Source organism: Chelonia mydas, chromosome 6, assembly GCF_015237465.2.
Source record: "Chelonia mydas isolate rCheMyd1 chromosome 6, rCheMyd1.pri.v2, whole genome shotgun sequence".
NCBI lineage: Eukaryota > Metazoa > Chordata > Testudines > Cheloniidae > Chelonia > Chelonia mydas.
In genome coordinates this window covers 17,327,096-17,348,812 of record NC_051246.2, presented here as the reverse complement: position 1 = coordinate 17,348,812, position 21,717 = coordinate 17,327,096, and the positions used below count along the sequence as shown (strand labels likewise).

Sequence of the window (21,717 nt, the reverse complement as noted above, 5' to 3'; positions counted from 1 at the left end):
GAGGAACTTGTCTTATTTAGTCTGCAGAAGAGAAGAGTGAGGGGGGATTTGATAGCAGTCTACAGCTACCTGAAGGGGGGTTCCAAAGAGAATGGTGCTCGGCTGTTCTCAGTGATGGCAGATGGCAGAACAAGGAGCAATGGTCTCAAGTTGCAGTGGGGGAGGTCTAGGTTGGACATTAGGAAACACTATTTCACTAGGAGGGTGGTGAAGCACTGGAATGGGTTCCCTAGGGAGGTGGTAGAATCTCCATCCTTAGAGGTTTTTAAGGCCCAGGATGATTAAGCTGGGGTTGGTCCTGCGTTGAGCAGGGGGTTGGACTAGATGACCCCAACTCCTTAGGGTTGGTCTCTTCCAACCCTAATCTTCTATGATTCTATGCTGGCCCTCGTGAACCACAGAGGAAATTCATGAATGTCAGCATGGGCTGCACTGGAAACCTGGTGGCTGAACTTTGTGACTTTGTCCTCACCCATAACTATTTCACATTTGGGGACAATGTATACCTTCAAATCAGCGGCACTGCTATGGGTATCCGCATGGCCCCCAGTATGCCAACATTTTTATGGCTGACTTAGAACAACTCTTCCTCAGCTCTCGTCCCCTAGTGCCCCTACTCCACTTGCACTACATTGATGACATCTTCATCATCTGGACCCATGGAAAAGAAGCCCTTGAGGAATTCCACCATGATTTCTACAATTTCCATCCCACCATCAACCTCAGCCTGGACCAGTCCACACAAGAGATCCACTTCCCGGATACTACAGTGCTAATAAGCGATCGTCATATAAACACCACCCTATACCGGAAACCTACTGACCGCTATAGTTACCTACATGCCTCCATCTTTCATCCAGATCACACCACACAATCCATTGTCTACAGCCAAGCTCTACGATACAACCGCATTTGCTCCAACCCCTCATATAGAGACAAACACCTACAAGATCTCTATCAAGCGTTCTTACAACTACAATACCCACCTGCTGAAGTGAAGAAACAGATTGACAGAGCCAGAAGAGTTCCCAGAAGTCACCTACTACAGGACAGGCCCAACAAAGAAAATAACAGAATGCCACTAGCCATCACCTTCAGTCCCCAACTAAAACCTCTCCAGTGCATCATCAAGGATCTACAACCTATCCTGAAGGACGACCCATCACTCTCACAGATCTTGGGAGACAGGCCAGTCCTTGCTTATAGACAGCCCCGCAACCTGAAGCAAATACTCACCAGCAACCACAGACCACACAACAAAAACTCTAACCCAGGAATCTATCCTTGCAACAAAGCCCGTTGCCAACTGTGTCCACATATCTATTCAGGGGACACCATCATAGGGCCTAATCACATCAGCCACACTATCAGAGGCTCGTTCACCTGCACATCTACCAATGTGATATATGCCATCATGGGCCAGCAATGCCCCTCTGCCATGTACATTGGCCAAACCGGACAGTCTCTACATAAAAGAATAAATGGACACAAATCATACGTCAGGAATTATAACATTCAAAAACCAGTGGGAGAACACTTCAATCTCTCTGGTCACTCGATTACAGACCTAAAAGTTGCAATTCTTCAACAAAAAAACTTCAGAAACAGACTCCGAGAGACTGCTGAATTGGAATTAATTTGCAAACTGGACACCATTAACTTAGGCTTGAATAAAGACTGGGAGTGGATGTGTCATTACACAAAGTAAAACTATTTCCCCATGTTTATTCCCCCCCACACACACACACCGTTCCTCAGACGTTCTTGTCAACTGCTGGAAATGGCCCACCTTGATTATCACTACAAAAGGTGTATTTTTTTTCTCTCCTGCTGGTAATAGCTCACCTTACCTGATCACTCTCGTTACAGTGTGAATGGTAACACCCACTGTTTCATGTTCTCTGTGTATATAAAATCTCCCCACTGTATTTTCCACTGAATGCATCCGATGAAGTGAGCTGTAGCTCATGAAAGCTTATGCTCAGATAAATTGGTTAGTCTCTAAGGTGCCACAAGTCCTCCTTTTCTTTTTGCGGATACAGACTAACACAGCTGCTACTCTGAAACGTGCATTGGAAAAGTTCATGACGCCTAGATTTTTCGCTGAGCGGCAATCTATATTCAGAGATAGGCTGGGACACTATTCCCACCAATGGACTTTGTTTTAAATGGAATTACTGGCCCCGCCGTTATTCTGGGGGACCCAGTATACCCCGTTTTGCCTTATGAATCCTGATATCAGAGGCCCTGGCAGATTACACTCTCAGCCGGTGAAGAATGATTGTTGAATGTGCTTTTGGCGGTGTGAAGTCCTGTTGGAGATGTCTATAAACCCCTTGCCAGGTGGGCCCACTGCCATTACCACACCAAACCACCAGTAACAACACAACCTTGCCAAAAGAAAAGGTGCATGAATAAGTGCAAACAGTGAAACCATGCAAAAGAAAGAAACTGTCTACCGTTGCATGGCCCCTGCCGCCCCCACTTCCCCTTTCCCTTCCTTCCCCATTTGCCATGCACGTTGGTATTCCCTGGGTCAGCCTTTCATATGGCTGGCTTTCTTCCCTGGGTCCTCCAGCTGGTGAGCTAATTACGTCCTTAGCTCATCAGGCTCCCTACAGTTCTAAGTGATCTTCTACCCTGCTACACCCAATCAAGCCACCCAACTCCCTCCTCCTCTCACCACACCTGGTGTCCTGGGTAATCTAAGTGACCAGGGTGCTGGCCTCCAGGCGGCTCCATTTGTAGCTGCTCACAGCCCCCTGTCCCTGTTACAGGGCTGACCCAGCGAAACACACGACAGGGGTGGGAGCATAGATGCAGATACAGTATACTCCCATGGAGCCAAACTCTATTAGCTGAACCTCTGCATTATCTGAAGCCCTTCCTAGCCCCCTGGCATGAGTTACATGAGATAGTGCCCTCTGCTGCATGTAGCTCCTGGTGGGGGACAAGGAGAGGACTTGGATAATGGAGCAGAGACCAGCCAGGATTGCAAGGAAGAGGAGCCCTGGGCCGTGGGGGAGGCCATCCTGCTGCTGAATGGCTCCTGAACTCTTGATTACCTGAACTCCGGATTATCCGAATAAAATCCGTGTCCGCCCTGCTATTAGGAGAATCAGCAGTGTACTGGAGACAGTACCGTGGCTCTCACCCTGTGTTTTTCACTGGTTCCTGGAGTCCCAGGCCAGAAGAGACCATTGTGATCATAGAACTTCCCCCAAATCATTGCTAGAGCAGAGCTGTTAGTCAAACATCCCATCCGAGTTAAACATTGCCAGTGACAGAGAATCCACCACGCTTCTTGGTAAATCATTCCAGTGGTTAACTGCTCTCACCCTTAAAAATATACACCCTCTGGATCTGTCTAGCTTCAACGTCCAGCTATTGGGTGGTGGTAGACCTTTGTCTGCTAGACTGAAGAGCCCATTGTTAAACATTTGTTCCCCATGTAGGTACTTATAAACTGTGATCAAGTCACCCTTAGCCTTCCCTTTATTCAGCTAAATAGGAGTCTAACACTATAATGTTTTCCAGGCTGTCCCACCATGGGAGACCAGGGACCCAATTCTGATAGGAAGACTAATGGGTAGGGCCGCATGGTGGGGGACTCAGGAGACTGGGGTTTCATTCCTCGCTCTACCCAGATTTCCGGTATGAAATTGGGCAAGTCACTTTGCTGCCCCGTGCCTCAGTTTAAAAAGGGGACACTGCTGCCCTACCTCAAGGGGGGGCGGGGCAAGGATTGTGAGGAAAAAAACTATGACTGATTTGTAGATTTTTAAGGCCAGAGGCGTTCGTTGGAATGTCTGGCCTCTCCCCCTGGATAACCCAGGCTGTAGGACTGCGCTGATTCGTGCCTGGCTGTGATGTGCCACGGGGTGAGGGACATACAGGCACCTAGACAGCCCCATGTCAGTGCACAGTGATTCCCCAACAGCAAAGGAGGCAGAGCAGTGCTTGACTCATGGCCTCGCTGCCTCGCTAGAGCACTGCTCTCTCCTTTACATGCCAGCCAAGACCGAGCACCTAAGTCTGGACTAGATGGGCCCCCACGGTGTGTGGGGCAGCCAGGCCTGAGCCTCCTGTGCTAATAATACTCATCCCTAGTTCCTCTCTGCCATAGATCTCAAAGTGCTTTTCAAAGGAGGGCAGTATTATTATCCCCCTTTTACCAATGCGGAAACTGAGGCACAGAATGGTGCGGTGACATACCCACATCATCCAGCAGCCGAGCCAGGAACAGAATCCAGGTCTCCATTCACTAGGCCATGCTGCCTCCAGATCAGGGGCATAGGCAGAGGAGACTGGGTGAAGGGGAAATTTGGGGTGAGTGGCCTAAATTCTAGGTCCCACCTCCCAGGTGGCATCTGAGGGAATGCTGAGAGGATCCTGGCCTCGGGCAGGATTTGTACTAAGACACCCACCCCGGCCTTAATGGGTGTTTCCCACCCACACAGCAGCGAGGTGGGGTGGCCCACTGTTAAGGTCGGGACTCTGGAGATGTTGGTTTGACTCCCAGCTCTGCCACAAACTCCCTGTGTGACGTGTGCCCGTGCCTCAATTTCCCCTCTGTACAATGGGGATAATGGCACTGCCTTATCTCCCAGGGGTGCAGTGGGTATAAATACATTAATGATTGTGAGGCCGCAGGCCTACAGGGGCCAGTTAACTGTGTGCAGAGCTCCCCAGAGAGAGTGCGAATGTATGTCACTACATCGCCTCCCCAGAATCCTCCCAGCCTACGGCTGTGTGAGCTGAGTCTGTGGCTATAAAGTGACAGCCCCGGGGCACACTCAAAGCAAGGACTCCTCTCAGCTTGGACTGAGGCCCTGGGGGGATGGGGGGGCATGGCACGGACTGGCATCGGCCTGACTCCCAAGCTCAGGACTTTCACTTCCACGCTGCAGTTTCCTGACTTCCATCCGCTACAACAATAAATGGGGAACCGAGAAATCTCTACTGCTGGGAGAGGATGGGGGGAAGGTGCAGCTGGGGAATACTGCTGCCTTCACAAAACTAAATCTGCTGATTTTAAAAAATAGCCCGTCTCGTGCTTTGAGCCTGTCATGCAGCTCACTATAGAGCCAGCAAGCTGAAGGTCATCAGACCATCCAGCGTGACCTCCTGCATAGCACAGGCCAGAGAATATGGCCCATTTACCCCTGCACTGAGTCCCATCGCTTACGTTTGGCTAAAGCATCTTCCGGGAAGGCCTCCAGGCTGGTTTTGATGCCACCAAGAAAAAGAGAATCCACCAGCAGTCTGTTCTAATGGTTAACCACCCTCGCTGTTAAAGCCGTGTCTCGTTTCTAGTCAGACGTGTCTGCCTTCAGCGCCAAGCCTTTGGTTGTCATGCCTATTCTCTGCTCAGAGAGCAGCTGGTGTTTTCTCCCAGGGAGGTACTGAGACGCTGTCACCAGAACCCCACCCTGCTGGATCTTCTCCTCCATAAGCGAAACACACGGAGCTCTTTCAGTCTCTCATTGTCAGGCATTTTCTCCCACCATCAAAGCTTTTCCCCAGCTCTTCCCGGCACCCTCTCCAATTTTGCAGCATCCTGGGTGCTCTCATTACAGGTGAAACAGGGCCAGAGAGACTGAGATGAGAGTGAGGAAGCCCAGGTGGCAAGGAAAGGCAGGCCCTGCAGTAGCCCTCAGTGGCTATGGGGCCCGGGGTCACAGGGCCGGGAAGCTGGAAGAGAATGGAAGAGGTTCCCTGCAGCACATTTGGTGCGGGGCGCTGGGGTACGGGAGGCACAGGGTGGGAAGGTGACTGGTTCAGGGGCTGTGCGTGTCAGGAACTGAGCAATGGCCCCTTGTGAAGGAGCCCAGAATGGGAAGGTGACACCAATTCACTGGCCCAAAGGATCCCCACAGCCCCAGGGACTAGCAGGAAGGGAGAGCACAGCAGCGATCCCGCTTTCTTTTTGAGGGAAGCTCCGGTGAGGAGGCCGTATGGAGATCCCTGGGGACTGACCGCCTCTGTGTAGCTGCTGACCGGCTACGCAGCCCACCAGTTTGCCCCCACCACACCACACCACACACTGCCCCTCCCGCTCCCCTGCCTCCCGGACAAAATGTTTGACTTCTGCCATGGAGAAACGCCCCCTGCAAGCATGTGAGGGAAATACAGTCTCTATCCCACCCTTAAGGCCAGATCCCCAGCTGGTGTCAATCAGCCGTAGCGTCATTGGAGCCAGCTGGCTGGATCCCCAGCTGGGGTAAATCAGCTGTCGCTCCATGGGAGTCAATGAAGCAATGTCAATTTCCACCAGCTGAGGATCTGACCCTTTAAGTCTCTCTGCCGCCTTAGCGCCAAGGATAGTGGCTGTTTTGTGGCCCTGCAGCCTGGGTGAGCTAACTCCCCACGTGGGGAGGAAGACGGTCACAACGCAGCCACCAAAGTGGGTGACTGTGCCTCATCTTCCCAGGGAGCATGGGCACCACTGGCGGGAGGGGGAGAAGGGACTGTAGGCGCTGACCACCGGGTCCCTCTCAGCCAGAGGCCTATGTGTTAACTACGTAGCTCACACCGAAGGGCATTAAGTTACTAGCAATGACTTACTGTTAAGACTAGTGGATTACTTGAATATAAACAACACGACTCCAGGGGCTGGAATAGAGTGAGGGGCTGCTCAAAGAAGAGCTGGACTCCACCAGGGTCTTAGTACAAGGGAGCAGGTTCCTTCAAGAGGAGACAGGGCCCAATCTACCCAAGGCTGGCTTCTTTAGAGAGAACAAGCCCAACTCAGCCCACCTGTAGTGATTAACCATCCAGGTGGCTGGTTGGCAGCTCATTGAGTGAGGAGCACCTGAGCCTGCAAAGCTACCAGAGCACAGTTAAAAGAGAGTGGGTCTAGGGGGAGGGATTCCCCAAGCACCCATCCTGGCTCTGCCCTACCCTGCCCTGCCCTGCCCTGCCCCGCCCCGCCCCGCCCCGCCCCACCCGATCCGATCTGATCCTATCCTATCCTATCCCATGAGAGGAACCTGCCTGGTTTGTACCAACTGTTACGAATTACACCTGATAGGACACGCACACATGTGCTACGAATTACACCTGGTAGGACACGCACACATGTGCTACGAATTACACCTGGTAGGACACGCACACAAGTGCTACAAATTACACCTGATAGGACACGCACACATGTGCAACGAATTACACCTGATAGGACACGCACACATGTGCTACGAATTACACCTGGTAGGACACGCACACAAGTGCTACGAATTACACCTGATAGGACACGCACACATGTGCTACGAATTACACCTGATAGGACACGCACACAAGTGCTACGAATTACACCTGATAGGACACGCACACATGTGCTACGAATTACACCTGGTAGGACACGCACAGTTCGAATCTAGGCTGAGGCACAGAAATAAAGTCCACAACTGCAGAGTTCCCAAAAGACACTAAGTTTATTACGCTCGAGCGTGGTGCCCCCCTGCTAGCCAGGAGGGGACCCTGAATACAGATTATACAAAGGTTATATACTTTTTAGCAAAGCATGTTGCCCTCGTGCATCGGAAACCTTAGCCAATAAACAAACCCTTGTCTTATCTACCACCTATCCCTGCTTGGTGCATTCCTCGTGCTATACCAGTATGTTAATTACACAGCATGGTCCTAAAGCCATGCATCAGTAACTTTTATTATCAGGATGGGAGGCCTCACATCAAGGCCAAGAGACAGGGAGTTAGAGACTGACAAAAACCAGATACTGCAAATCAAGGCAGGCTGGAGACAAGGAGGAGGATTTTCACACGGATTCGGTATCTAAGGATTACTCCTCCTGGTGTATGATGTGCTGGCATTTAGACAATGGTGGGCCCCAAACCAAAATGGAGTCACATTTGCTAACTTTTCCTTAACAGTCCTCCCTTTCTTTTTGTACGTCAGTAAGCTATATCGGGGCTGAGTAACCGCGCTGCAGGGTTAGCAACTGCCGACAGCACATATTGCAGGCATACAAAAAATAACACAAAAACAATAACAGTCAAAAAAAAGTAAATACAAAATACGCCGTCCCCAAGTCCCCACATCCGGGAGCCATGCGGTGAGCCAGTCCCAGACCTCCTGGAATCCGGCGCTCGTAGTGTCGAGGTTGATGCGGTGGAATAGGGCTGCCTGTTGCTTGAGGATGTGGATGTCAGTTTCCACCCTATGGTGCTGATTTACAAATACACAACAGCTTGAGTTGACCAGAGCACAAACCCCCCCCTGATTTGCAAGGAGATAATCCAGGGCTAGGCGGTTTTGCAATGTAGTTTGGGATAGCTGGGTGACTTCAATTTGAAGGGCAGATAGAGCATCTGCAGTAGCATTTGCCATTAGTTCCAAAGCAGCTGAAATATTAACTATAGCTTTTTCCAGCTCGCTTACTTTCAACCATGGCAGAAACCAACGCACAAAGGAGTGAAAGCCTTTGGACTGTTGAGGAAGGGGGTTTAAAGGAATACTTCGTCGGTCCCTCCATACTAGATTGCGGATCTCTCCCCGGGTCAGGTTCTGGTGTACTGTCACGGCGGGTACTATAGCCCCTAAGGTACATGTACCACACCATCCTGCTGGGAGAACCTTATAGGCTGTGTGATTGCATAACCAATACCAGCCAGACCCCTCGGGGACTGGCCACGGGGCTCTGGAGTAGGTAGAGGGGCCTCCTGCACCAGAGCTGATTTGGGTGGTGTCCTTGCACCCCACAAAATTCCCTACAAAAACTGTATTTTCTATGCCCTTACGTCGTGACACACATAAAGCATAATTACCCTGAGCCACCATATTAATAGACCATATTTGGATTGTAACATTCCAGTTAAATGTAGTATTTGCCCATAGCTTAGCTTGGAGTGTTCGATTAAGGGGGATAGGTACCCCTACCAACAGGACCCCCTGACCTAAATATGTGGGGGTATGAATACCAATCCAACACTGCATTTGATTTACACCCTGTTTGATAGCACGGGTTAAATTCAAGAAGCTATTGCCCTCCCATCCTTGTACTGGACTTGGGAATAGGGAGAGGACCCCCAGGCAAACCATACCAATGTCGACATCCTCCCCTGTACCATACAAAAAACACTACCCCCAATGTAAGTCCAATAAACAGGAACACAAAAAGTCCTGGTGGGCTGTGAAGGTCCCAGTAGCTGGAAAGCTCAGTCCATGGGTTGGTTGTAGTGTTCATTTGTGAAGTGGCTCGTCCAATGGCTTGTCAGGGTCAGGTGGGGGTTCCAGTGCCAACTTAACGTAGCTATGATGGATTCAGGAACCTTTACCTGCAAAGGAGTGGTGGCAGATGGTGGGAGTAATGTTTGTGGCTGTAAGGCTTTTTTGGTATTTATACTTGCCTACAAGCACAGGTTCCAGCCTCTGGAATAAACCCACCCCACCACTTCACTTCACATTCCCAAAAATACATTCCACAACTTCCTCCCTGCCAATGTACAATGCTCCGTTTTTGCCATTAAGGCCAATTTTCAGTGTCTCTTGCAGTCAGGAATCCTTGGATTTTGGTGGTTTTAGCAGAGCAGGTGTTTTTTCTTTTTTCTTGGAACAGTCATGGTTTTGCATTATACAGGGGAGAGGTTACTAGCACGTCACCCTGTAGTGCTTTGGTTTCTTTAGCAAATACTGAATGCAGGTTAGCTTTGTCAGTGGACAAGGGAGAGGTTACTAGCACTTCACCTTGTGTTTTTTTTTTGTTTTTTTTTTTGCTGTTTAAAAGGAGGAAAGAAAAAAAAACCCAGAAGGAGGGACAGGCTGATCAGTAGTCGAAGTGAAGTCATCTCGAGATGGAGGGGTCTTTTTGCAGTAAGAAGCATGGGTCCAGGAAGTCAGTCTTTGGCACTTCACAGCGGTGTTGTTAGTTAGCAGGACTTAATAAGGGCCTTTCCAGCATGGGGCCAGAGTAGTCTTTTGTTGATGGACCTTTATTTAGACCCAGTCACCTGGTTTTAACAAATGGCAGGTTTGCTCAGGATTCTTGAAGCAGGACTTCTTTTACCTGTAAATACAGAGACCTAACACATTTCATTAATGTCTGGCAGTGTGTTGCAGATCTCACAGCTGCTTGGGCACATTCAAGCCCCCCTCTTTCTTGGCTATTAGCCAAATCCTAGCTGTGAGTAGTGTCCTTGGGCAGGCTAGTGTCTTATCTTTGGACCGAGCCTGCCAGCTGCAGCGTTGAATTAGCTCGTCCTCCGTTTTATTTCTTTTCCCCTTCTTGGCTTTTATTAACCTGCAAAGGAAACTTTCACTTTTTACTTATACACCTTTGTTTAAAAAGGAACACATGTACATTGCCCATTATACAGCACTTTAGTTCTTATTGTTTAATGTATGCCACATACACCCTTCTAGGAAAATGACTTTTTTACAGAGCTTTGGAGCAACAAGCCAGGACAAGCACACCCACTTTTGAGGAGTCCACTTGGTACAACCTCTGGTGTCCAATAGCTTTTCTCCCTCTCCAGCCCTCTGGCTAGAAATGTGAGGTAGCCAGAAGGATCTCATGTATAATATGGGGAGTGGGTTAACCTTTCATGTCCTTGCTTCCAAAGACTGTTGGTGTGCAAATTTTAACAACAATTTTTTTTAATTAAAAGATCTGGCCAATGAATTTTTTTTTTTTAACTTAAGCAAATGTATTAAACTTTAGTATATCACATTTTTTTGATATTATCCAAACACTTTGTATTCCAAGTTGAATAAAACAAGTATCTGCATTTTGATTTAACCCTTTTATTTAGTTTTAAACTAAACTGTCCTATGAAAAATTAAACACAGCAATTCTGGCCACAAGACAAACACCACAAGACAGGACATAGAACACAGAACAGAATTCCTATTGTGCCAGTAAATTCATGAGATGTTGAATTGCTTTTCAGCTGGCATTAGTTTTTTTCTGATTTTCTGAAAGACAAAAATAAAACACAGATCTACCCCTTTTGGGCAGTCAGTCATTGCTTAAAATATTTTCTTTTTATACAAATACCCTTGTTAATTGCAGGCAAAACAGAGGAATTACCCATATTTTCTTGTATTTGTTTTATAGGTAGCCCAGGTTTCAGTGGCCTCTACCTTATTAGTTAGGTAATTTACATTAAAACAAATGCTTTCCGGCTTGCTTTTGGATCCACAGGTTAAAGATTTTTACTTTAAAAAGGGCACAATAAACTTTACCAGACTTTTGATTGCCTTTTACTTTTAACTCCTGCTGTCAAACACACAGCGACCTGAAAAGGAAGACATCGCCTATTGTAGCCCCTTGGAGCCTAATAAGATATTAATTAAGTAGCACTGTATAATTGCATTTCTTTGGAAAAGGGCCCATTTTTTTTCAAAATGGCTGCAAAGAAACCAAGAATTTTGTTCTTTCCAGTATTTCACAAAGTTCAACTGCTTAATTCTTTCCAGCAACTAAAGAGTTAACTTTTTTACTTTCCTTTCTTAAATCACTTGCTTATTTCCCAAAACGACACCTAATTAACTTAGATTTTACCATTTCAAGTATTATTCCGGGATTTACGTTTTCCATTCCTGTAATTCTTTACTCCTCTTTTTTCACTATGACCTTCAAGTTTTCAACCTGTTTTCCAATCTCTCTATCTGTTGCCTGCCCGCTTGGGCCCGATCCTGGTTTTTTTTTTTTTTTTTCTCTGAACTGTTTTTTCCGTGAGCAGCAGCTTTGTTTCACTACCAAATTAACAAGGAGGGTGGGCTTCTTAACCAGCCCCCAGCCCTCCTGGTCTCTTTTCTTAAATATTTTTACTTACAAGGGCTACCCGAGTCCTCCCCCCATGAGGCTTGTCACCTGGACAGAAAGCACGGCTAATTGGCAAGCAAGGAGGTGACAGGCATAAGTCAGAAAGCCGAGGGTAAGCCGGAGGAGGGGCAGAAGCAGGCACAGCACAGAGCGGGTCTGAAGACCCCTGAGATGAATAAGAAAAGGAGGAGGAAAGAGGACGTCCTTTCGGATGCGCATAAGCCCAGTTGTTCCATACATACCAATAATCCATCTGGGCTGGAGCTTTGTTTTCCAGCCTCTTCCTAAGCGCTGTTAATTTTCCCCAGCAAAGGTACCATCCGGTGGCCAGTCAAAAGGTGTTTGAGTTGTTAGTGCTGGCCACTCAACCTTACATAAAATAACAGCTTTTTTCCTACCTAACCCATGGGTGCCAGAAATATTTCCCCAATTCTCGAGAATTTTAGCCAAAGGGGTCCCCTTACTTACACTCTGCCCAGAACCCATAATGGGCTACCAAAAGAACACAAAATGTGCCACCTTATTGCCTAAGCGACGGCTCGCACCCCGCCTCCTCGGAGTTCTCAAAGGTGAACTCACCCTGTGCCGGCTGGAGCTGTCCGAGAGGAGGAGTGTAGTCTCGCTTGTTGGGGCGAGCCTAGAGTCCCTTCGTGGTCGCCAAAACTGTTACGAATTACACCTGATAGGACACGCACACATGTGCTACGAATTACACCTGGTAGGACACGCACACATGTGCTACGAATTACACCTGGTAGGACACGCACACAAGTGCTACAAATTACACCTGATAGGACACGCACACATGTGCAACGAATTACACCTGATAGGACACGCACACATGTGCTACGAATTACACCTGGTAGGACACGCACACAAGTGCTACGAATTACACCTGATAGGACACGCACACATGTGCTACGAATTACACCTGATAGGACACGCACACAAGTGCTACGAATTACACCTGATAGGACACGCACACATGTGCTACGAATTACACCTGGTAGGACACGCACAGTTCGAATCTAGGCTGAGGCACAGAAATAAAGTCCACAACTGCAGAGTTCCCAAAAGACACTAAGTTTATTACGCTCGAGCGTGGTGCCCCCCTGCTAGCCAGGAGGGGACCCTGAATACAGATTATACAAAGGTTATATACTTTTTAGCAAAGCATGTTGCCCTCGTGCATCGGAAACCTTAGCCAATAAACAAACCCTTGTCTTATCTACCACCTATCCCTGCTTGGTGCATTCCTCGTGCTATACCAGTATGTTAATTACACAGCATGGTCCTAAAGCCATGCATCAGTAACTTTTATTATCAGGATGGGAGGCCTCACATCAAGGCCAAGAGACAGGGAGTTAGAGACTGACAAAAACCAGATACTGCAAATCAAGGCAGGCTGGAGACAAGGAGGAGGATTTTCACACGGATTCGGTATCTAAGGATTACTCCTCCTGGTGTATGATGTGCTGGCATTTAGACAATGGTGGGCCCCAAACCAAAATGGAGTCACATTTGCTAACTTTTCCTTAACACAACCCAGCTCCAGGGGCAGGGCTGGTGATTCCAGAAAGAGGCCTAACTGAGCCTCTATAGGGACCCTAACGAAGAGAGGTTTAGACTCTCTCAAAGAGCTAATACATCAGACCTCCCTCTGCTTGAGGTACTCTGCGGTCAGTAACTGATTGATAGAAGGGAGGGAGCTGAGGGCAATGCACCCTCAGGGCCACCAGGGGGCAGGCTAGAGGGCAGCACCTCAACACTTGCACTTTCCCAGAGAGTCAAGGCCATAGCAGTGGGTCTGGCTATAGACACCCCCAGCTCCCATCAAGCTCATGGATAGAGTTTCCCTCTGGCTTTCTCCTGTTCTCCCTCCCACCCCTAGCAGCCCTTAGGGTCTTCCATGCCCTCGGAACCAGGGGCGGCCTTGGGGCCCTTAGAGCTGCTGCTGTGTCATGCTTTCTCTGGACAGCTGCAGCTGCATGCCCTGGCGGAAGGGAACACGCTCTGCCCCTCGCAACGACCTTAGTGCCACTCCCACCTGGCAAAGAGATCAAGGGGGAGAGGCTGCAGGTCAGGATGGAGGGGCTTCAGCAGAGTGGGGGCGCCCAGGGCTAGGGTAACGGGGGGCCATGAGTCAGGATTGAAGGGCATTGGCACAGCTGCAGGGGGCAGGGCTTGGATAGCGGGGCGACTGCGGGGCGGGCCTAAGCTGCATTAGAAGACCTGGCTGTGGCACTTCACCCGGAGTAGTGAGGGACAAGAGCAGACCAGCAAGGGGGTCTGGGGACAGTGGAGGGGCGGGGCAGGAGGCGCTAGGGCAGGAACAGCAGGGGGATGAAATCAAGCTTGCAGGGACTTCCTGTCTATTCTACCAGCTCCCACCACCAGCTGCTGCTCATTCCCTCCTCCTCCTCCCACCCCTCCCCCCCCCCGCCCCGCTCCCCAATCTCCCTGTGTGGGGCAGGCTGGGAGAGCATGCGGGGCGCAGGGGGGCACTGAGAGATCTGGGCAGGCTTTAGATAAGCATGTGGGGCCTGATGCTCAACGGGTGTAAATGAGCAGACTCCAATGTAGCGACACTAGTGTACACCTGCTGGGGCCCTGTCCCTTGGACGCTGGGATATGCAGCCAGAGGAATCCAGTCACTGCTCCCCAAACCTCTCAGGGTTCCCCCAACCCTTTCCAAGGCCTGGAGTTCACCTTCATTTCCTGGGGACTGTACATCCAGCATCTGGCCCCTTGAGATGCCTGTGATCTGGGTTAGGGTCACCAGGTGCAGCAGGTCTCCTGGCTGGAGGCCATGAGGGAAGCCTCAGTGAAGAGGTTGCTGCCAGCCCTGGGGTATAATTCACCCAAGTTCCAACAGTGGGAGGTAAACATTAAACACAGAGAGGCTCCACGGCTTGGACCTGGAGCAGCTTCTCACATGTGGGAGGCCTGAGGAGATTGTTATTGACAGCGCTTGACTGGCAGTGGACAGGATCAAAGCTGGGGGGTCTGTCTTGACATACACCCACAACCAGCAGGTGGGCTGGGACCTTTATCGGCTGCCTCAGAGGTGAGTGTTCAGCACTCCAGGATACGCCTTTGGCTGGACCATTTCTAGCCTGTTTCATTCACTGTCCCCTCGCCCCGCGCAGCAAAAAGAAGGGGACATGCCGTGGAATGGAGCCAAACTGATCAGAGGAAACGCCTTTCTACCCCACACCCAATCGGCCTGTGGCACTCATTGCCACAAGGTATTGTTGGTGCTTAGCAGGATTTCTAAAAGAGGCAGTCATTTTGATGGAAAAAAAAGACCGTGCAGAGTTAGGATACATGTTCAAGGAATAAACTAGGGCTATGTAAGGACTTTAAACCCTCATGCTTTGAGGCACAACCCTGCAGCCTCTAATGACTGGGGGCTAGAGTGACCTTTGTCTGCGGGGCAGGTGATCCCGCAACTTCAGCATTTCTTTCATGTGAAGCAGCTGGGGCTGGCTATTGTACGAATCAGGATGCTGGGCTAGATGAGGCGTGGGTTGGATCCAGTCTGGTGGTTCCTCAGCCCTGTGCTCCCAGGGGAAGGAGGCACAGGAAGGAATGGTGGAGGGCCAATCTCTGCGCTCGCTTCGTCTCAGTGCCTGGAAACTCCTCCCCATCCTTGTGGGTTTTTCTTTTTTGTGACCTTGGCAGATTTGGCTTCCTGCCAGTGGCTTTCGTGTTCCTCTTATAACCCCTTGGCCCCAGCATCCTGCTGAGGATTCTGTCCCCATCTGGACCGCCCTGAGGCTCTTCCACACCAGCCTGTGGGTAAGTGTGGCTGCCTGGATATCACGAGGTGACTGGCCCTTTAAGAGGGGCAGGGATCCCTCTGGGCATCAGGGAAGCCATTGCAGGTACTCCTAAACTCCACTCCCTCTTAAAGGGCCAGTTGCCCTGTGTCATAGGTTCCAGCCTTTGGAGAACCTGCTGTGGCCAGTGCACCTGCTGAAAGCCAGGGAGGCCAGTCTCAGCACCCCTGCCATGCAGTGTGAAGCCTGGCATGGGCACTGCCACAGCAGATTCCCAAGAAGAGCAGGGCACTGTCTGTGGGCTGAGTAAGAGGAAGCCCACATAACGCCTACACCGCTGAAAGGAAGCCGTTCCCAGAGGCATAGAGACAGGGGTGGGCTCCACACTCCTCTGGCTGAAGAACACGTCGCTGTCAGGGGGATTGAAGCCCCAGTAGATACTGATGGGGGAAAATACCGGCAGGGCCTCCAGCTGGAGGGTGACTGTAGCAGGGGGCATCCCAGCTGGCTTCTGGGCATCGGTCCCCTACAGTTGCCCTGGGGGGGGGGGCAGCAACCCCTCACACACACACACAGGCCAGGCCAGGCCAGTGGAGATGATATCAGAGCAGCAGAAGAGCCACTGGATGGGGAAGATCCCATGTGGGCTCTCACCTGGGCAGCATCCTCTGTTCTTCCCCCTCCCACAGGAGCAGAGCAGCTGCAGGAATGGCAGCCTCTTGCCGTCTCAAGCCCTTGAGCCGTGTGGCCGTGAGTGGGGGCACCCATGGCAACGAGATGTCGGGCGTCTACCTGGCCAAGCACTGGCTGCGGGACCCCATGGAGCTGCGGCGTGACAGCTTTGCCGTCACGCCCTTCCTGGGCAACCCGTGTGCCATTGAGAAGTGTGTGCGGTATGTGGGGCGGGATCTGAACCGCACCTTCACCACCGAGTTCCTCAGGTGAGCTGCCCCAGCACGTACCACTCTGCACTGGTCCCCAGGGCAGTGGGGAGAGCTGCCCCAGCACGCACCACTCTGCACTGGTCCCCAGGGCAGTGGGGAGAGCCCCAGCATGCAGCGCTCTGCACTGGTCCCCGGGGCGATGGGGAGAGCTGTCCCAGCATGCAGCGCTCTGCACTGGTTCTCGGGGAGTGGGTGGGAAACTTATCCCATGATGCATCACTGTGGAGAGGCTTCCAGTGACGGGTAAGGTATCCCATGATGCATCATTCTGCAACAGTTCCCAGGGTTGGGATGAGTTATCCTCGCATTCAACACTCTGCACTGCTATCCCAGGGGGTGGTGGGAAGCCCAGGGATCTTCCATGAGCTGGGGCTTCATAGCCCATGAGAGAGCACCGTGTGGGGTGACTGATCACATGCCCCCCATAAGTGGATAGGGTTTCCCTCACACTGCACCCCCCATGGGATCCCTCTTCCCTCACACTACTCCCCCCAGGGATCCTGCCCCAGAGGGATCCTCCACCCCTCACACTGACCCCCCGGAACCTTTCCCACACCATGATTGGGGCCGCCAACGTGAACTGAAGCGGAGAAGGCTCCCAGCAGCTGGGGGGAGGGTGAGCCCTACTTGGAGCCATCCCCTGGCTCCAGGGGCCCTGGTGGCTCCATGTGACTCATCTCTCCCTATCCCAGCTCCGCAGAGGCAGAGGACGAGCCCTACGAGGTGGTCCGGGCCCGCAAGATCAACCAGACCTACGGCCCCAAGGGCTCAGCCCAGGCCTTTGACTTCATGTTTGACCTGCACAACACCACAGCCAACATGGGCGCCTGCCTTATCGTGGACTCAGAGGAGAGCCTGCTGCCCATGCACATGTGCCACTACATCCAGGTGGGGCCAGCCTCCGATCTCTCCACTCGCCCTGCACTAGGCCAGGGTCCCCCTCCTAACCCCTCTCCTCTCTCCCCCAGACGCACTACACACGGAGCCCCTGTCCCATCTACCTGTACAAGTTGCCAGGCGAGGAGACTTACTCTATCAACTCGGTGGCCAAAGCCGGGCTAGGTAGGGAGCAGGCACTTCCAGGGGGCAGGGAGAGCCCTGTGGAGTGAGCGAATCTGTCCCAGGGCAGGGAATGGCATTGCTCAGCTACCCCCCCAGAGCCCACCCTCCCATGCCCCTCTGGCACCAAGCACTGCTGCCCCCCACCACGTCCTTGGTTATGTCACCTCCTCCCCACCCCATCACCATTCCAACAGCTTCACACCCCTGCCCCCTGTGCCCCATGTCCAGTGCCCACTGCACCTTCAAGCCCCACCTCCCCATCCCCAAGTTCTGCCCCCACTCCTAACCCTTGCCCTTTTCTCCCCAGCCCTCAAGCCCTGTCCCTTAGTCACTTATCCCCAAGGCTTCTCTCCTCCCATTCCCAGTGCCCTCTCTTCCCCTCATTCCCATGGCTCCCCATCTCCTTCTCCTGGGAGACACACCCCCTCACACTGCTGCTCCCAGCTAAGCCCCACCCTGACCTCCTCCCTCATAGGGCGCTGCCTGCCCCAGCTCTGAGACTGGCTCCTTCGGGGCTCCCATGGCAAATGGGGTGAATTGGGGTGGCTCGACAGAGTGCAGTAATGCTGTGTGGGGCTCTGTCACCCTCCAGTGTCCCGATCACAAATACAGGTTTCTGAGGCTGCTGCCTCCTGCAGTTCACACCGTAGTGCTTCTGGCTGTGACTATAGAGGCCAAGGGTTCAATCCCCATGCCGAGGATTATTGCATAGGTGCTCTGTCAGCAGATAGTAGCCATCCTTTCTCCAGTCATTCTCGGTTCATTGAATCCACATCCCTGCTGATGCTCACAAACTTACTGAGCTCCATCTTAACCCTAATTAGTTATCACACTGCTTTTCTAAGCAAGCACATTTATTCCTAAGGTGAAAGCATGACAGAGAAAACCTGCTAAAACAAAAGACTCGACACTACTGCTAATAAGCTTCCCGACTCCTGCCACAGCTCTGCCCAGTGATCAGTCCTTCAGACCCCACCCATGGATGTTTCTGTGGTCACCAGTTCATCACACCAGGGGACTCAGAACAAGCATCCCCATGAATTAATGTGTCCCTCTTTCCTACAGTTTGGCCCTCTGCTCTTGTCCTCATGTAACCAGTGATCAGCAGACAAAGTTCCCATTCTCAGGTCGAAGCTTCTTGCATAGCAGAGGAGTTACATTTGCATCCTCCTCCTCCTCAAGATTTCCTAGGGAATCACTTCACTTGAAATGCCCAGTCTTGCCTGGCCCATTGCTCCAAGTAGTCCTTTGAAGCTCCTAACTTGCCCCAGGATTTACCTTAGTCCTGCCCCGCCGAGAGACGTTCCATGCCATCCCCCAATAACACACAAACATCTGCATTTTCAATACAACCAATGCCTAAGGTGCTTAAACATATCAAATTAAGTTAAACTTCCTTGAAAGAAGGTTTGTGCAGGATATTTCAGGGAATTGCCCTACACAACCCCCCTACCCCACTGGGAGGCTCATCTGGACCCTTGCTGATCTGATGGGTAGAACCCACCTTTCATTTCTAGCCTGCATTTATGCATGGCTGGGTGATCCCCCTTCGTTCTTGTGCCGATGCTGCCCCTTTAGCTTCGCTAGCTCATCCCCTCCCTGGTATTTGCCCCCTGAGGTGGTTAAAGTTTTTCCAAAACGTGGGATTGAGCCAGGCTTAGAGTGCCAGGCCTTCAGAGAGGGATGGGTTTGAGGTCACACCTGAGGTTGGTGGCAGAGGCAGGGATGGACCCCACGGCTTCTGCATCCCCATCCAGAGCCTTTTCCGCTGTCTCATGCACAGCAGGGTCTTGAGAGCAGTGAGGGCCAGGTGTGTGAGGTCGGGGTTGGGGGTGAGTGGGATGAAAGGACACGGGTAGTATTTTAGCAGGTACCTGGGGCATAGCTGTGATTGAGGGAGGTGGTGGGTGATGCTCTCCCCTAGGGCAGGGCCCCGGGGGTAGCGATGGGCATTGGGGCATGTTTGGGGGACTCCTTGCAGCATGCTCTGGGGAGGAGTGCTGGGGAGGGTGCGGTAGCCAAGCTGTAACTGGGTCTCTGTGGTCTCCCTGCAGCGCTGGAGCTGGGGCCACAGCCCCAGAGGGTGGTGAGAGCTGACCTGTTTGCTCAGATGAGAGCCCTCATGGCCTGCGCACTGGACTTCATTGAACTCTTTAACAAGGGTGAGTTATCCCAGAGGGGCCATGAGCTATCCCACCTGGCGTCACCCTGGAGATGAATTGAGCTATCCCATCACGCATTGCTTTGCAGTGCCCTAGGGGTGGGTGAGAAAAAGCCTCAAATATCAGGATTGTCCCTATAAAATCGGGACATCTGGTCACCCTAGGTGAGGTCCTCCTCCCATATCAGTACTTTGAGGAGGTCACCTTCCTCTCCAGCCACAGTGGTGGGAGCCTGTGATTAACTGGGGGGGGGGGAGGGAAGGGCAGCCTTCCTACGCAGTGCCCCCCCATTCTGAGCCCTCTGCTGCCCCCTTTGCCCCATAGGCACAGTGTTCCCTGCCTTTGAGATTGAAGCCTACAAGATCACCGGGCTCATGGACTATCCCCGCTACCCTGATGGGGAGATCTCAGCCATGGTGCATCCCAAGCTGCAGGTGAGTGTGGGCTTGGAATAGGGTAGTCCCAGCACCCTGCATTGTTGTTCTCTCTGGGAGAGACAGATCACAGCTGTAGCTCCAGCGTGCGCGCAAAGCCAGCCTGGCAACGACAAGGCCTGATTCACTAGCCCGGATTCTCTCTCAGCCCTTCTCTGAGCTCTGGGTAGAGCTGGGGGGGGGGGGGCGGCTTTAAACCACCTCTGTGCTCCGTGCATTGTGGGTTGTGCGCCTGGCCCCTGGTGTGGGTTAAAGCAGCCTAAGGGCTGCTGTGAGCTACCCTCTGCTCTCCATAGTCCCAGGGTGGCAGAGAATATCCAGAGTGTAATGCACCCCACCTCCACCCAGTCTACCCCATAGTGGGGGCTGGGAGCAGGGCTCTTACACCAGCTCTAGAGCAGCTGGGATATCTCTGCTCTTGTTTCTACTACTGAGCAGCACAAAGGGGCCTTAGTGCAACTGAGGCCTGTACCCCAAAGGCTCCGCCATGGCAAGGCAGTGCCAGAGTTAGCCCCAAGCTCAGCGGGGTGAAGCTGGGTTTATTCCGGGGCATGGGGCGAGGGAAGTAGATTCCATGTTCTTGGTTATGCAGCCCTCAGGCTCAAGGGAGCTGTAGATTGTAGCAATACAGCATCAGGCTGGGTGACACTGGACAGCCGGGAGATGAGTTGGGGTGGGCTTAGTTCACAAGGCACTGTGACCTGCATGGGGTCTTGCCACATATCTAATAAAATGTTTGGTTACCAGAGAGTACTGCCAGGACAGTGGGGATCCTGGCCTCAACCAGCAGGGCGTGCTGTAGGGAGCAGGGCAAGAGCACTGGCTGTGGGGGAGGAGTTCCTGGCTACTCCAGCCCCAGCCTATCACCAACCTGTTCCACCCTTAGGATAAGGATTTCCTCCCCTTGAATCCCGGGGACCCAATCTTCCAGACCTTCAGTGGGGAGGAGATCCTGTACAAGGGCAACACCACCATCTACCCGGCCTTCATCAACGAGGCTGCCTATTATGAGAAGAAGGTGGCCTTTGCCAAGATGGAGAAGCACACATTCTCCATCCCTGGCCTGCAGCGAGAATGAGCCAGGTGGGGCATGGGCTAAGAGGGAATAAACAGAGTCTGAATGGATATGACGGTGTGTGCCATGAGGGATGGGATGGGTGTTACCAGGCGGACATCACCCTTGTGTTGTGATGGAGGGGCTGGGCTGGGTGTTGGGTGCACCATCTGGTAGCACCACCTATTATCCAGGTTCCCCAACACTTCCCAGTGCACGTCTTTTCTTTCTTTCTTATAACTTTGAAAAACTGACCATTCAGGCTGAAACTTTCCAGGCCGGCCTGGTGTCTGCCTCAGGCAGAAATTTTTTTGGAACATTTCAGCCATTCAGCCTTTTCCCAAGAACAAGGCTAGGGCAAAGGTGTTGTTTTGCCAGGTTAATTTCTACAACGGTTTCTTTGCAAGGCTCTAGCGCCCCCAAGCAGCAGGGTGGCCTTGGAGGAAGGGAAGTGCCGTTTGCCGTCCCCATCAAAATCCACCCAAATTTGGCCAACT

General features: G+C 51.7%; 1 protein-coding gene across 6 annotated transcripts in view; it reads left to right on the top strand.

The window, feature by feature from the left end:
* The window catches only part of ACY3 (aminoacylase 3), a 41,528-nt gene extending 20,237 nt beyond the window's left edge, over positions 1–21,291 (top strand). The window contains exons 1-8 of one of the 6 annotated variants that reach the window (XM_043549470.1): positions 13,434–13,451; positions 15,467–15,583; positions 16,254–16,505; positions 17,201–17,396; positions 17,477–17,570; positions 19,625–19,732; positions 20,057–20,166; positions 21,053–21,291. In XM_043549470.1, coding sequence (XP_043405405.1) covers positions 16,273–16,505; positions 17,201–17,396; positions 17,477–17,570; positions 19,625–19,732; positions 20,057–20,166; positions 21,053–21,244 — 933 coding nt within the window. In that variant the 5' untranslated portion in view covers positions 13,434–13,451; positions 15,467–15,583; positions 16,254–16,272 and the 3' untranslated portion in view covers positions 21,245–21,291. Of the gene's footprint in view, positions 1–13,433; positions 13,452–14,701; positions 14,850–14,925; positions 15,031–15,293; positions 15,584–16,253; positions 16,506–17,200; positions 17,397–17,476; positions 17,571–19,624; positions 19,733–20,056; positions 20,167–21,052 lie in introns of those variants that run through there. The other 5 variants (XM_037899382.2, XM_043549471.1, XM_043549468.1 and 2 more) reach the window with 5 other exon arrangements.
* Positions 21,292–21,717: the final 426 nt, after the last annotated feature.